Raw genomic sequence first — 16,518 nt, 5'->3', positions numbered from 1 at the left:
CAAACCGATGGTGATTTCGTGGCCCCAATGCAAAGTTTACAACAGGCCTCTGAGGTACCAATGAAGACACATTTAAGGATGAAAACAAACGTCCATCCACAAAGCAAATAAACTAAAAGCAGCACTGAAACTGCGTTCATCTGTTAGAATCAGAGGGATTTGCACTAAATCCAAAGTGAATCCAAATGGATGAAGAAAAGAATAAAATCAGTGGCAAACACCGTCTTTCCCACCAGTGATACGAGCTCTGCCCATGGGGAGGACAGAGGGGCTCTGACCCCCTAAGCCCTCCCGCCCCCACCCCCAACAGCCAGCCCGGAGTCCATGCCAGCACCGCCCAGGAAGCCAGGCAGCCCCGCTCCTGCCTGCAAGCCCAGCTGCTTAGGCAGGTAAGGCATTGCCCCCACGCCCACCCTTGCCTCTTAATTAGCTGGTAATAAGAATTAATGAATAGCATCAATTACTTAAAACTTTTATAGTTTCTAACTAATGTAACGATGTGTGAGACAAAATAAGAACTATAACTATTGGAAAGCACATAGCAAATGTCTTTGGTGCTGGTGGCTTAGTCGCTAAGTCATGTCCGAGTCTTTGCGACCCTGCGGACTGTAGCCCACCAGGCTCCTCTGTCCATGGGATTTTCCAGGCAATACTGGAGTGTATTGCCATTTCCTTCTCCCACCCAGGATCGAACCTGGTCTCCCACATTGTAGGCAGACTCTCTACCATCTGAGCCACCAGGCAATCCCATGGTTAAAATAGTAATGTTTTATACCGTGTGACTTTTACCACAATAAAAACAAATTTTTACAAAGAGGGAGAGAAAGAGACAGACTTAGAGAATGAACTTATGGTTGCCTGTACACAGTGCTGTGTTTAAAATGGATAATCAACAAGGATGTACTGTATAACAAAGGGAAAAACGATAGCCCTGCCTGGAGGACACACTGAGTGAGCGTGTCAAGAGGGAGTGCCTGTGACCGTCACTGCAGACTCGGGGGCTTAAAACAGCACGTTTAGCCAGGTAAAAGGCAGCGCAACCGCTTCCCACCTCTCCCCCAGCCCCTCAGGCTGATTCGCCAAAATGAACAACACAAAGGGAAAGAGGCGGGACACCCACTACGTGTTCTCCAGGCCTTTCAGAAAACACGGAGTTGTTCCTTTGGCCACATCCATGCGAATCTACAGGAAGGGTGATATTGTAGACATCAAGGGAATGGGTACTGTTCAAAAAGGAATGCCCCACAAATGTTACCATGGCAAAACTGGGAGAGTCTGCAGTGTTACCCGGCATGCTGTTGGCATCATTATAAACAAACCAGTTAAGGGCAAGATTCTTGCCAAGAGAATTAATGTGCGTATCGAGCATATTAAGCACTCTAAGAGCCGAGATAGCTTCCTGAAACGTGTGAAGGAAAATGATCAGAAAAAGAAGGAAGCCAAAGAGAAAGGGACTTGGGTTCAGCTGAAGCGCCAGCCTGCTCCACCCAGAGGAGCACACTTTGTGAGGAGCAAGGGAAGGGAACCCAAACTGTTGGAGCCCGTTCCCTATGAATTCATGGCCTGATGGGTGTAAAAATAAAGACCTGGACTGGTAAAAAACAAACAAACAAAAAACAAAAACAAACAAACAAAAAAAAACAGCACATTTATCCTGCAGCTCTGGTAAAAGTCTAAGCCGGGTCTCACTGGGCTAACATTGCGGTGTGAAGAGGGCTGCCCTTCCTCCTGGAGGCAAAGGGAAGCACCTTTCCCCGTCTCAGAGGCCACCGGCACTCCTTGGCTTGTGGCCCCCTGGCCACTTGTGGAAACAGCAGTGGAGGGGTGAGCCTAGTCTCGCATCACTCTGAGTCCTCTGCCCTTCTTCCAAAACAGATAAGCAATTTTAATTCCACAGGCGGCTTTAATTCCCTCTTGCCATGTAAAGTAATGGGTCCACAGATTCCAGGGATGTCTCTGGAATTTTATTTCGCCAAGTACAGCCCTAAATGTCATTATATCTTTGAGGTAGATTCGGTATCATTTTTCTTTCCTCTTCTTCTAGCGGATTGAAGTGCTGTGCTGTTTTCTTTTCCGTTTAAATGTTATTATACATGTCCTACATTATAGAGAAAAGTGAATTACCAGATAAACGCAACAATCTGTTTGCAAGGAAGCAAGAGGAATGGGCTTTGGGTAGGTAAACAGATGTCGCTACATGCCCTCCTCACAAAAGTCTGCTTAGGATCCTCTCTTCTGGTAATGATTAGCTTGTTTTGTGTTTTGTTTTGTTTTTTTAAACAGGATACCACACACACAAACACACAGATGCCCAACCTACTTCCTCTTCTGAAGTGGCTTCAGCCTCAGACATTTATTTCTGAGGAAGAAAAATGAATAAATGAAATCTCTGGCAGAAAGAATGCCACATCCCTCCAAGTGTTTTAACACAACTGGCAACAGTTGAGAGCTGGACTGCAGCCAGGAACTAGAGGTAAATAAGAAAGCTACTTGATTGCTACTCACTGACGCCTCTGAACATCTGCACCGGCAACTTCAGAGCCGCCTCAGACAGAACTTCCACTCCCTGGAGCCCCGGCTAAGACACAACCAACCGATACACGCACCAAAAAAGGAACGGCATTTGCCCCACATGCCAGCTGCGGGCATGGCTTATGGCACCACGTGAGAAGTCAATAACACCTACCCAAGATGAATCCGTTCCACGGTACGTGGGGCAAGGTGGCCCAGGAAGAAATTTCGATCCCAAGCTAGCTTCAGTTTTCTCAAATTTCCATACAAAGACCCTCTCTGAGTTCTTCACCTCCTACACTCAGTTCTTGGAATGAAGACATAGGATTCAATCAAGATTCTTTTCCGTTTTAAATCTACCATAATAACCAAGGAACTGATCTATTTAGGATGCCAGTTCTCACTCTTGGTGCATTTTGGTCTGTGTAACTCGCCTTTCACGGCTGTCCGAGCCAGAGAGAGGTCTCAGAAGCAGTGAGCACTTATACTGATCCGCTTTGGAGTCCCAGCTGTGTGCCTGCCTCTTGTATGCAATATATTTAATTCTCCCGGTGGCTCCTCAGATTAAGCCAAAACCAGGTCAATGATGTTAGAGATGGAGCAGAAGGCGAGTTTTCCAGAAGTGTTTAGACCTCCTGCCCCACCACACCGTCATGCCCCTGTATTTATGACAGCATGAATGGGCAGCGTTCCCTTCTGATTGAGTGCAGACTTCTCAAACTTGACTTCACGGTGACTCTCTTTTGCATTCGCATCAACTCTTTAGTATGGGAACATCCTCCCTACAGAAACAGAGTACAAAGAATTATTGCGTGGACTAACTCTGGCAGGACTACACAAGGAAAAATAGCAAAACACATTTTTAGTTTAATAAAATTTATTTTGAAAAAGTGTATCTATTATTTATTTTATGCATGTTTTAAAATACAGCTTTTATCTACCAAGTGGATGTATTTTGGCAAATTTAATAACTGGCTAATTCAACTGTAATACATGAATTAAAATGAAAAATCACTATGACTATAGACATTCCAAGCAAAATCCATATTTTCCATTTCATAGCTATCTCAAAACTGACAAACCATCAAGATGTTTGACTTGGTTGGTGAATAACAAGAAATGATTTTACCAAGGGGAAAAAAAAAAAAAAGAGTAAAACCAAGCTGTGTCTACTTTTGTGTACAGAAGAGCTGTTTGTCTGCATTTGTCTCCTGTGTTTAAAAATGGCTGAGTTCAAGCTCAGTCATTCCAGCATCAATATGTACCTACTACCCAAGCCCTATTTGTGGACAGCAAGTCTGTCATAGTGTTGTATTTGATCCTCTGTGAGAGAAACAGAGATGATTATCATCCTCATATCAGACTAGAATTTCATTTTCAAAGAGGTAGTAAGACTAGCCTGAGGTCTCAGAGAATTTAGCCAAATGTTAATAAACAGAGAGCAACCATCTGCAAATTCATCCATAGCTGACACTCACCATCACTAAGCACTTGCTGTGAACGGGACACTGTTCTAATGAGAAAGTAGAGTGTGCATATATGAACTCACGCGATTCTCACCACTGTCCTAGGGTCAGGTACTGCTGTCTTCACGTTACCATTGGGGAAACCACTGCTGGAAGACGGGGGTGGGGAGGGGAGGGGGTTGGACAGAGAAAAGTTACTTGTCCATTACAATCCACTGTGAGAAGTGCCAGCAAAGGACTTCACCCCTTTGGTAATTCTCAAGAAATCACAGAGGACGGAAGAGCTGACAGACACTGACAATGGTAAATGGATCCCTGCAGATGAAAGAATACAACCCAGAAACTCCAAGTCCAGAAGATGGATGCTGACACCCGGCCAGGCTTCACAAGTGCTTTTTAATTGATTGCTAGAGAGGTGAAAAGATGCTTACTAACCATTTTTAAATGGTTTACTACACTGGAAGATATGGATAAGATCCAAGAAATCACATGAATTGATTTCATCGAGACATTTGGCTGTGTTCTTTATGATATTATTTTGAATCTTATAAGATTTGATTTGGAAAATATTTGAGTGGATTTCTATCTGGCTGGAACAACAGACTAGTTCCAAATAGGAAAAGGAGTACATCAAGGCTGTATATTGTCAGCCTGCTTATTTAACTTATATGCAGAGTACATCATGAGAAACGCTGGGCTGGAGGAAGCACAAGCTGGAATCAAGATTGCCAGGAGAAATATCAATAACCTCAGATATGCAGATGACACCACCCTTACGGCAGAAAGAGAAGAGGAACTCAAAAGCCTCTTCATGAAAGTGAAAGTGGAGAGTGAAAAAGTTGGCTTAAAGCTCAACATTCAGAAAACGAAGATCATGACATCTGGTCCCATCACTTCATGGGAAATGGATGGGGAAACAGTGGAAACAGTGAGACATTTTATTCTGGGCTCCAAAATCACTGCAGATGGTGATTGCAGCCATGAAATTAAGAGATGCTTACTCCTTGGAAGAAAAGCTGTGAGCAACCTAAACAGCATATTCAAAAGCAGAGACATTACTTTGTCAACAAAAGTCCATCTATGGTTTTTCCAGTAGTTAGGTATGGATGTGACAGTTGAACTATAAAGAAAGCTGAGCGCCGAAGAATTGATGCTTTTGAACTGTGGTGTTGGAGAAGACTCTTGAGAGTCCCTTGTACTGCAAGGAGATCCAACCAGTCCATCCTAAAGGAGATCAGTCCTGGGTGTTCACTGGAAGGACTGATGCTAAAGTTGAAACTCGATTACTTTGGCCACCTGATGCAAAGAGCTGACTCATTTGAAAAGACCCTGATGCTGGAAAATATTGAAGGCGGGAGGAGAAGGGGATGACAGAGGGTGAGATGGTTGGATGGCATCATCGACTCAATGGACATGAGTTTGAGTAAACTCCGGGAGTTGGTGATGGACAGGGAGGCCTGGCATGCTGCAATCCATGGGGTTGCAAAGAGTCGAACATGACTCAGCGACTGAACTGAACTGAACTATCTGGCTGAATAAATAAAGGTAAAAAACATCATTCTTGTCTATCGGAAGGGGAAATTCCATGGAGAAATCGCTGGTTGGATAAGACACAGAAATCGTCGTTATTAAATTTGTAGCTGACACAGGCTAAAACAGATGGCCAGGGCCTCAAATGACACAAGCAAGATTCAAAACAATCTTGATAGACATGAAGGATGGACCAAAACCATCAATATGACATTTGACAGGGATACTTAAACTCTTACTTACACAGGTAGGGGGGATTTGACTAAACATCAATTTTAGTTAGGGGAAAAAAATATCTGTTTTGCTTTAGTCTACTATAAACCTCAAAATGAATACACGATGTGCCACAGCACCTGAAATCTGCTTTAATATGAAAGTAACTGTTAAGCAAACAAGGGTAGCAGGATCCTATTCTGCTCTATGCTGTTTATATCCCATTTGCACCATTCTGTTCAGCTTCAGATTCTTTATTTTCAGAGGAACATAGATTTGCTCAAAAGAAGGCAATCTTTTTGAAAGTTCCCTGGAAACCACCCCATTTAAGAATGGTAAGTGGCAATAAGGTGTGCTAGCTGTCTTCAAATATTAGAAGCATTCATGACAGAGGATGAAAGAAAGAGCTTTTAAAATTCAATTCTAATTGTCTCACTCTCCTGCTTAAAACCCTTCAAGTTAGCCACCTCTCAGAATAATTTTACATTTCCTTCCTTGTCTTACAAAAGCCCTTCTGATGTAGCCTCGCCAGCATCTACATTCTATTCTCTTACCAGCTTTTCCTTTCCCCAGCCCCTGTCCTGAAACTGCTCCTCCAGACATGCTGAAATTTATTCCATTTCTCAAGAAACCATTCCCTTGCTTTCAGCCTTCTTGTCTTGCTCTGCTTGAAACACTCTTCCTCACTTTTTGTTTTTTTTTAACTGGACTAAAGTATGTGTGTTTGTCTGCTTGATGACTTCCCCTAAGAAATTAAACTCGGTCCTCATCCTCTTGCACAAGATGAGGTGAGGCTGGGGGCTGGTCCCCTGTGTTATCAGAACATGCAGCCCCTACCCCTGGACTGCTGCTGTTGTTCAGTCGCTCAGTCGTGTCCAACTCTTTACGATCCCATGGACTGCAGCACGCCAGGCTTCCCTGTCCTTCGAGTCGGTGATACCATCCAACCATCTCATCTCCTGCCATCCCCTCCTCTTCCCGCCTTCAATCTTCCCCAGCATCAGGGTCTTTTCCAATGAGTCAGTTCTTCACATCACGTGGCCAAAGTATTGGAGTCTCAACTTCAGCATCAGTCTTTCCAATGACTGTTCAGGACTGATCTCCTTTAGGATGGACTGGTTGGATCTCCTGGCTGTCCATGGGACTCTCAAGAGTCTTCTCCAGCACCACAGTTCAAAGCATCCATTCTTCAGCTCTCAGCCTTCTTTATGGTCCAACTCTCACATCCATACATGCCTACTGGCAAAACTATAGCTTTAAGTACACAGACCTTTGTTGGCAAAGTGATGTCTCTGCTTTTTAATATGCTGTCTAGATTTGTCTTAGCTATTCTTCCAAGAAGCAAGTAGCTTTTAATTTCTATCCCCCAGGATAGAGTTTTTTTTTTTTATTGCTTATTTTTAACTGAAGGATAATTACTTTGTAATATTGTGTCAGCTTCTGCCATACATCAGCATGATCAGCCATAGGTATACATTTGTCCCCTCCCTCTGGAGCCTCCCTCCCACCTCCCACTCCATCTCACCCTCTAGGTTATCACAGAGCACCCGATTTGAGCCCCCTGCAGCATGCAGCAAGTTTTGACCAGCTGGCTTATATGTTTCAATTCTGCTCTCTCAGTGTGCCCCACCCCCTCCTTCCCCTGCTGGGCCCACAAGTCTGTTCTCCGTGTCTGTGTCTCCACTGCTGCCCTGCAGATGGGTTCCACCAGGACCATTTTTCTAGATCAAGATAGAGCCTTTTGGTGGCTCAGATGGTAAAGAATCTGCCTGCAATGAAGGGAACCTGAGTTCAATCCCTAGGTCAGGAAGATCCCCTGCAGAAAGAAATGGATACCCACTCCAGTATTCTCGCCTGGAGAATTCCATGGACGGAGGAGCTTGGCAGGCTATAATGCAGGGGGTCGCAGAGTCGGACATGACTAAATGACCAACACAGAACTTTTTATACTGATTTTCAGTCGTCTGAAACCCCCTCACACACTGGGCACCAGAAGTTCCATACAGAGATCCAAGGCTCCCTCCTCCATCATTCTATCCCCAGGACCTGTGCAGCCAAAGAATTAAACAACAGATAATCTATTTTTCAGGAAAGGGAAAAGTTAAGAACAATGTAGGAAAGTTGCACAAAATTTTTTTGCTCCAATTCAGAAGGCATTTCGTATATTCTTGGCCTTGACCTCCTGAGTTGAGACACCCTCCCCTGCTCTGACCTTTGGGACTCAGTCCTCTCAGGGGCTCACCCCACCCACATCAGCAAGGAAAGCTTGTGTGACCCCTGGACCAGCCTCAGACAGGCTTCTGCTCTTCTGTTGCTTCCTGCACTGCAAATAACTTGTGAAATATTAAAAGAACTTTTATTTTATTTCTGAGGCAAGTCCTTAGAGAAATATGTGTTGTCTCTGAATGAATGGCATTTCACGTTCTGAATCTAAATGCATCTTCAGATTTTGGAGTTTAAAAGGATTAGTAAACCCATTTACAATATGCTATATTTAGCATGGTAAAAATAAAAGAATTTTATTTGGTAAGAACTAATAGTTTCTTCAAAAATATACACTTCTACTTTGTAAGAACCTTGGAGGAGTAACAAAGTATACTAATTAAATGTGTGGGTCTGAGAATCTTTTATTCAGACCCTTATTATTACCCACTGAAGTCAGAATCCAACAGAAATTACCTACATAAAGCAATAGTTTATTGGCAATCTCTTAGTCTGTATTAACATAATAATGGCTATGCGTTTTACTTAAACTTTGTGTTCCCCAAGATATGTGAGGTAGAACATAACTTAGTCCCTCATGTAGGTATTCTCATCCAAAAGTACCTTGTAAAGAGATGTGTGTATGCGTGGGTGCATCCTAAGTCACTTCAATCATATCTGACTCTTTGTGATCCTATGGACTATAGCCAGCCAGGCTCCACTGTCCATGGGATTCTCCAGGCAAGAATACTGGAATGGGTTGCCATCCTCTCCTCCAGGGGATCTTCCTGACCCAGGGATCAAACCCATGTCTCTTACATCTCCTGCATTGGTAGCAAATTCTTTACCACTAGAACCACCTGGGAAACCCATGTATATGCATAGTTTGCTTATATTAATGGGAATTTAAAATTTCCATTTAATTGAAAAAACAGTAGAATTAACTTTGTGTTTTGTCTTTCTATCTGCTTGAAGCACAAAATACTGATTTAGAATCAGATCCCAAAGGCAATTGGGGGAAACGCATGTAAGAGATTCCATTTTGACTGAGTCTGCAGGACACGGGTCTCTCGCGCTGCAATTTTTGTGTCCTGACTCTAATGCCCCCTCACTGGCTGCTAGCCAACCTCCCTTCAGAGATCATGTGGGGGCAGGGATTGAGGCATTGAAGAGCTTAAGAGGAAGAGAAGATAATTACCAAATATCCAGTGCATTGTATAAAAACCTAGTGAAGTTTAATAATAAAATCCAGATTATAAATGTAGAATCATCTTTTATAGTAAATTGTATTCCAAATAACACAGAGAAAGTGAATTGCTTTGTCTGCCTCTAATCACTACACAATATGAATTTTTTGATTCTCCTGAAAGTGCATGATTAATTTTTTCCGAAAAGAGCATTTTCTGAACAAATTCTATTAATAAATTTCTGTGCTAGGTTAGTCTTAACAATTAAGTCCACACTTATTTTCTGAGACTCTTCACCTGTTAATATGGGAGACTGTTGTGGTATCTCTATACTAGCTGTACTATCCTCAGAAACAAAGGTCAGTTGATAATGATCTGCTTTAGATTTGAGTTCAAACTGTGGGAAGTGCTGCTATTGCTTTTACTGAAAACAGTCACACACCTACAGGAGCTTTGAAAGTTATTTTAATGTCTCTTCTCAACGTGAGAGCGTCTATTTCTCATACATCCAAAAGATACTCAGGGGACTTCCCACGTGGTCCAGTAGCTAAGACTCCTAGCTCCCAGTGCCAGGAGCCAGGGTTTAATCCCTGGTGGGGGACCTAGATCCCACAGGACACAACTAAGAGACTGCACTCCACGACTAAAGGTCCCACACATGGCAAGGAAAGTCCCATGTGCTGACCTGTCACAGCCAAGTAAATACAAATATTAAAAGAAGACAAAAGATGCTCAGAAGGTCAAGGAAGATATTCTTTGCTGAAAGGGTGGGATCTTGTTCCTGTCCAACGTACTGACAAATGGGCTTCAAAGGGTTCTGCTTAAATTGTGACCGTCGTGAGAAACAACCACAGCCAGGGGAACACTTGCCACAGTGCGCTTCAAATGACGCACACACGTGGCCCTCCCTAACTCTACTGTTCTTGCTTCAGCCCCCCAGTGCACAGTATAACACACAGCATAAGACCACGGGAAACAGTTTTGTTTTCCTTAAGAATGCCCACTGTGCATGCTATATAGTTATTCAAGTGTAAAAATTCATTTAGGACATAAAAACTCATTTTGCAGAATTTCTTTATGGAACAAGATACAAACTACATCATAAAGACATCAATTTTATTAATTTTCTTTATACTTGCTCACTATTACTAATCAAAAACTATCATATTTATCTTGATTATTCTCATTATCCAGTAGAGTTGGTTTTATTGTTATTTCTCTTGAGTCTTTCCAGACCTCAGATTTGGTCTCTGATGATGAAAATTTGTTGTGTCTCTAAATACTGGGAAAAACATGACAATGTTTTGAGGGTCATCCCAGAAGGCCTCCTACATGTCACGTTCTGAACTAAAATATCTCCAGACGAAGGCTCCTAAGGAAATCACTTTTGAAAGAGCATTGCTTAGCTTAATGTGCAATTATAGGAGATCATTTGCCCACATATATAAAGGAAAATAAGTTCTAATATTGAGTGAGATTAGACAGAACTTCTAGAATTATTTTTGCTACTCAACGTAACTTATACCATATCCCTTAGGGGTTAGTCTCATAACAGTATGGAGAGTTGGATCCCAACCACATGGTAGTATTTCATTATTTTTGAGACCAATATCTAAGAAATGATATGGTACTAAGCAGACTGTTATAGCTCAGGATTTTTTTTCTGATACAATATTACATTGTTTTAGTTCAAACAAGAGTGGTGAGGAAAGCAAACCCACCAAGATTAGCCAGAACCCCATTAAAGCTTTCTTTTTTCACGTGTGCCTCTGCATTGGTTGCTAAGTTGTGTCCGACTCTTTGTGACCCCATGGACGGTAGCCCGCCAGGCTCCTCTGTCCATGGGATTCTCCAGGTAAGAATACTGAAGTGGGTTGCCACTTCCTTCTCCAGGGGATCTTCCTAACCCAGAGATCGAACCCCGGTCTCCTGCACTGCAGGTGGATTCTTTACTATCTGAGCCACCAGCGAAGCCTTTTTCTCAAAGACTGGTCTTTTAGTCTCTTTTACTTTTTCAAATCACCTTACCTAGAAAATGATTCTTTGCCTTTTATTACCAATATCTTTTTTTCTCATCTGAAGTGATAAAATATTAGATTGGAAGTGAAGGAGAAAGTAGGTTTCAGAAAAAAATGTTGCAAGATAACCAGTAGAGAGAAACGTTTTCTTTTTTTTTTTTCCCCCATGCTAGAAAGAAGAAAGGAGCAAGGGCTGAGACTGACATGACTGAGCGGTCTGTGGGCCTGAGGATGATGAAGCCCGTATGCGCCCCTGAGGCCTGGCTCCCCATCCTGTGTCATTTGATTCAGAGCCTGCAGGTTGCCGTGCGTGCTCCTGGCAGCCCGCCGACCCTGCAGTGCTGAGTTAGGCAGCGTCCCTGCGCAGCAGCCCATCCTGCTTCCGGTCCCAGCTGCTCTTGCCTTGGCTCGTTTTGCGAGCCTTGGCAGTCACAGCCCTGAACTATTTTTATATACCATGCCATTTTTCATGCATTTGTTTTTGAGAAAAAGCGCATACCTAGTGCTGAAGTATGATCTGGCCGATAAATCATACAGAATACATGTGGGAATTTGGCTGGTGGGCCCTTGGAAGGGCACTAAGGAGCCAAGGAACTAACAGAATAAGCATTTGGTTGGGATTCAATTAACTTTCTAGGCACAGAGTGAATCTTCTGATAATCTGGAAAATAATGGGCTAAGAGTGACAAGAAGAAAAATAGGGGAAGCGGAGGAAGGAAAGGAGGGGGAAATGTCAGTAAAGGAGGAAGAGGAAGGCCATGCGATTCTCCTTCAGGGTTCTCAACAGTCTTATCTGCTGGATGGGGGTGCTGGGTGTGAACTCCATCTGCCGTTGGTGCTGAGGTCAAGGTCACAGTCCGAGCGTCAACTAAGGAAGGCAGTTTTCCCGAGCAAAGGCTGTCTAAAAATCTGAGATCACACTCCAGTAAGTTACTAGTAATATGTATGTGTGTACGTATGTGTGTGATATAAGAGATATTAGAAAATATGTCACTTTAGCATTCTATAACTACTGGCAATACGCAGGAAGAACATTTCTCCTTTATTCAAGCAAATAAAACCTGGGAAATTTCATCTCAGCAGACATCACAGGCAAGTTGGAAATCAATGAGCTAAGGAGAATTCTTTCATGAAGGACAGCCAAGGACACTGAAAGAAAGTGGAAAAAGGAAATAGTAAAAATAGAAATATAAACTGTGAATAAATAATACAAGAGAGATGAAGACAAGTCAAATCTGGCCTCTTTGAACACTTAATAAAACAGAAAAAATTTTAATGGTAATGACAAAGAAAAAAATTTAAAGTAATCGAAACTGTAAATGAAAAGAATGTTAAAAAAAAAACTGAGCACAATGAAAAGATTTTTAAATGGTGTTTTGAAAAAATGTGTGCCAATGAATATTCAAATTTAGATGAAAGTGGCCAATTTTTAGTAAAATACAGTTTACCAAAGCTCCTTCAAGAATCAGAAACCAAAATAGTTCTAAAATGTGCAACATCTCTACGAAGAAAAGTATACACATTATGGGGAAAAAAAGTCAAAGAACATGTAAATGAATAAAGGGACAAAACTAAAAGACTCAATATTCTAAATATAGCAACTTGCCCCAAGTTGATCTATGTATTTACTACTATCCCAATAAAAATTCCAACAGGTACTGTGCAGGTGACTATGTGAGTATGTACACTGAAAAGCTAGTTTTGAAATTTATCTGGAAATACAAAGTGGTGTAATAGCTAAAACAACATGCATAGTCACAAGTGAAAGAAGCCAATCTGAAAGGCTACATGCTCTATGGTTTCAGCTGAAAATGACAAAATATGGAGACAGGAAAAAGATCAATGGTTATCTGGAGTTTGAGATGGTGTGGGATGAATAGGTGGGGAACAAAGAATATTTAGGGTGTAAAAATATTCTGTATATATCATAATATTGGATATATAGCATTAGTCATTATATATTGTCCAAACCAATGTATAAAGGGCTTCCCTGGTAGCTCAGTTTGTAAAGAATCCTCCAGCAATGCAGGAGACCCCGGCTGGATTCCTGGGTAGGGAAGAAAGGATAGACTACCCACTCCAGTATTCTTGGACTTCCCTTGTGGCTCAGCTGCTAAAGAATCTGCCTGCAATTCGGGAGACCTGGGTTCGATCCCTGGGTTGGGAAGATCCCCTGGAGAAGGGGAAGGCTACCCACTCCAGTATTCTGGCCTGGAGAATTCCATGGACTATACAGTCCATGGGGTTGCACAGTTAGATATGACTGAGCAAATTTCACTCCCTGGGTAGAGGTCATGATGAGGAGATCCCCATATATTATTATCTAAAACTTTAATATATCATTTTTTCATGTAAGATCTATGCTCGATCCACAGTTCATTCTGGGTGAACTGTGAAACAATATAATTTAATTCTTACATATGCATATGCAACCATCCTAGCAGTATTTATTGATTTGATGATAGGTCTAGTCTGAGTCTGTCTTTTAGCCCTCTGTTCTGAAGTGAAATCCCCAGCATCTATCAAAAATGACGAGATGTGGTTAGATGTGAAGGAAAAGAGTTCTTAAATAAGACCTAAAACAATAGAGCTCCCTTTTCTCTACACCCTATCCAGCATTTATTCTTTGTAGATTTTTTGATGATGGCCATTCTGACTGGTGTGAGGTGATGCCTCATTGTAGTTTTGATTTGCATAGGGAGGTGCACATATGTACACGAATTGCTGACTCAGGTTGATATATGACAGAAACCAACACAATATTGTAAAGCAATTTTCCTCTGGTTAAAAATAAATAAATTTTTAAAAATTAAGATCTAAAACAGACATTCATGCGAAGAAAAAGCATGAAGTGCTTTACTCCATAAAAATTAAGAAATTCTGTCTCTGGGAAAAAAAAATCACAAACAAGCATAAAGATGAGATGTTCACAGGTGGTGACACGGAGTTCCAGTAAGCTAAATAAACTGCCTAAGTTTATACAGCTATCGAGAGACAAAGCAGGCCCTTGGGCGTTTGAGCTCCTTCCCAAGACTGTGAACTGTGATGGAGTTCTCTCTGGAAGGGCCAGGTTGTAACACTGGCTTCACTGAATTTTTACCGAGTTTCTTTAGCATCCATTTCTTGCTAGAGGCCCAAGAAATGGCCTCATATTAAACTATGCATCATAGTCAGAGGGCTATTCCCTAATTCCCCAGGAACTGGCTCAAGGCAATTTCCATATAAATCCCAGGATAGGCTTGACCACTGGCTCATGATGACAAATATGTTTCTAGACTCTCACAGAGGCAATTTTTTTCATTTTCGGTCAAGAAGCACTAAGATCAAAATTCATTTAAATTCTATAAAGCAGACCCATTTTTATCAGTGTAGACTGTATCTTACAGCATTCAAAATACGGACTCCTACTTCCTGCATCAACCTTCAGCAAATGCTACTTTCAGATCCCAAGGAACTCAAAGTCCAGAGCAAGAAATTATAGTCATTACAAATGCATTTCCACGCAGAGGTTGATCTTTAAAAGTCAGTGATTCTACATCCAAAGTTAAATGGGGGAATGGAAAAAAGAAATCGTGAGTTAGGTTTTTAACAGGGCAAGGCTTTTACTCTTTGGGCACATTTGAAAATCATGTAACAATCTCAAACGTGTTAAACTGATATCACCAGCTTTATTCCCAGAGACAACCCACGCATCACTGACAATATATTCAGAGGAGCCCATCTGAGAGTGCCTTGGGCATCAGCCTCCAATCCCTAGACTTGACTACCTGAATTTAGTAAGAATGTTGCAAGGTTTTTTGTGAACCTGCAAGAAACAAATATCTTGATTATTAATCAATGCATACCTACCCTGAGAATACTCTGGATAAGATTTAACACAACAATAATACCAGAATAAGAATGGAATTTATATTGAGGAGCCAAGAAGGAGTTAAGTAAAAGGATTTTTATTATAAAGCAACAGAAATAATGCTATTAGACTTTGGGGGGAAATTTTAAAAGTCTGAATTTAGAAAGAAAAGTTATGGTTTCTCTATAGCTTGGTAAACTATAAACTGCTATGCCAATGTTAATGTCTCAAGGTGATCATTTTATTACCTTCACAGTTGGCACCAGACTTAGTTTTGGAACTCCTGTTTCTTGACAAGATGGGCCCAGAATTACCCTCCTCTCTTTTCTGTGAAAGGAGCTAGACATCATGCCTTCCTCCGCAATCTATTTGCCAGAGTATCTGGGTGTTTCCAGCAGTAAACTTGCATATATATTTAGGAGGAGAAAATGGCAACCTACTCCAGTATTCTTGCCTAGAGAATCCCATGAACAGGGGAGCCTGGCAGGCTACAACCTATGGGGTCACAAAGAGTCGAACACAATTTAGCAACTACACAGATATATATATATATATATATATATATACACATATATATATATATATACACACACACATATATATACGTGTATATATATGTATATATATATGTGTGTATATACATATATATATCCTTAGAATATACATCTTTCTCATTTGGAGCTGGACACTCAGGTTGTGGAATTTCATCACTGGGGTTTGGAGCTTAGACCAATAGTGGCGTGATTGTCAGATGTGAGAAGCTGGGAACAACCAAAGCCGGATTGCAGAGGTATGTTAGGGTCCCTCAAACAGATTTACTGTGATCCAGGAAGACTTGACCGTGAAGGGGAAACATTCACTCTGGGTACCATAACATCAAATTCTCCTCACCTGTTCATTCTAGCAGAGTGTGTCTGGGTTTGAAGGAATGAGCTGACTTGTGGGGCTGAGAAATGCCGATTGGGACCTGGCTTGAATAAATGTGATACAGAAGGAAAGGAAAGTCCCCCTCGTGGAAACATTGTAGCTTGGGAGGGTCAGCGAAGACACCCCATGGAAGTGCCCTCAGGAAAGATGGCAGCCGTGGCACCAAGGCTGCCAGACATAGCTGGCTGGATTGAAGCAACAACCATGCATTAGACCCATTGGGTGGCCTGGGCGCCCCTCACCCTGTGCTCCTGTAAAGCTACAGTTCCTCTGGCGTCACTGGTCACAAAAGTACCTGTTCCAACCCATACCGTCAAGACTGGGTAACCTGATGGTCACGTGGCTTAGTGGGGTGTTAGGAACTCAGACCCACTGGCCATAGTTCATGGGAGGTGAAAGAGCCACAACATAACCTGCTCAGTACTTGGGGGGCTCATACCAGACCGTCCTCCACAACCACCACAATACAAGACAGAATTGTTCCCCTCACAGGAGCAACGGACCTGCAGGTGACAGGGAGGGGACTCCTCCATGGAGCTGGGCATGAAGCTGAGGACAGGTTTCCTGTAGACACAGACACCGCAGGTGTGCCGAGGGTCATGCACAGGACGGGA

The 16,518-nt window shown here is 42.1% G+C and overlaps 1 protein-coding gene across 1 annotated transcript; it reads left to right on the top strand.

Annotated features, from left to right (window-relative positions):
* Positions 1-1,084: 1,084 nt before the first annotated feature.
* On the top strand, positions 1,085-1,567 carry LOC138428271 (large ribosomal subunit protein eL21-like). The gene has a single exon (XM_069568827.1). The coding sequence runs from the start codon at positions 1,085-1,087 to the stop codon at positions 1,565-1,567; it is 483 nt and encodes a 160-aa protein (XP_069424928.1).
* Positions 1,568-16,518: the final 14,951 nt, after the last annotated feature.

Source organism: Ovis canadensis, chromosome 23, assembly GCF_042477335.2.
Source record: "Ovis canadensis isolate MfBH-ARS-UI-01 breed Bighorn chromosome 23, ARS-UI_OviCan_v2, whole genome shotgun sequence".
Lineage (NCBI taxonomy): Eukaryota > Metazoa > Chordata > Mammalia > Artiodactyla > Bovidae > Ovis > Ovis canadensis.
The sequence above is the reverse complement of the archived record's forward strand: the minus strand, read 5'-3'. Positions and strand labels throughout refer to the sequence as shown.

Excerpts from the sequence above, each read along its gene's own strand:
- LOC138428271 (XM_069568827.1), top strand. The coding sequence starts at position 1,085 with ATGAACAACACAAAGGGAAAGAGGCGGGACACCCACTACGTGTTCTCC.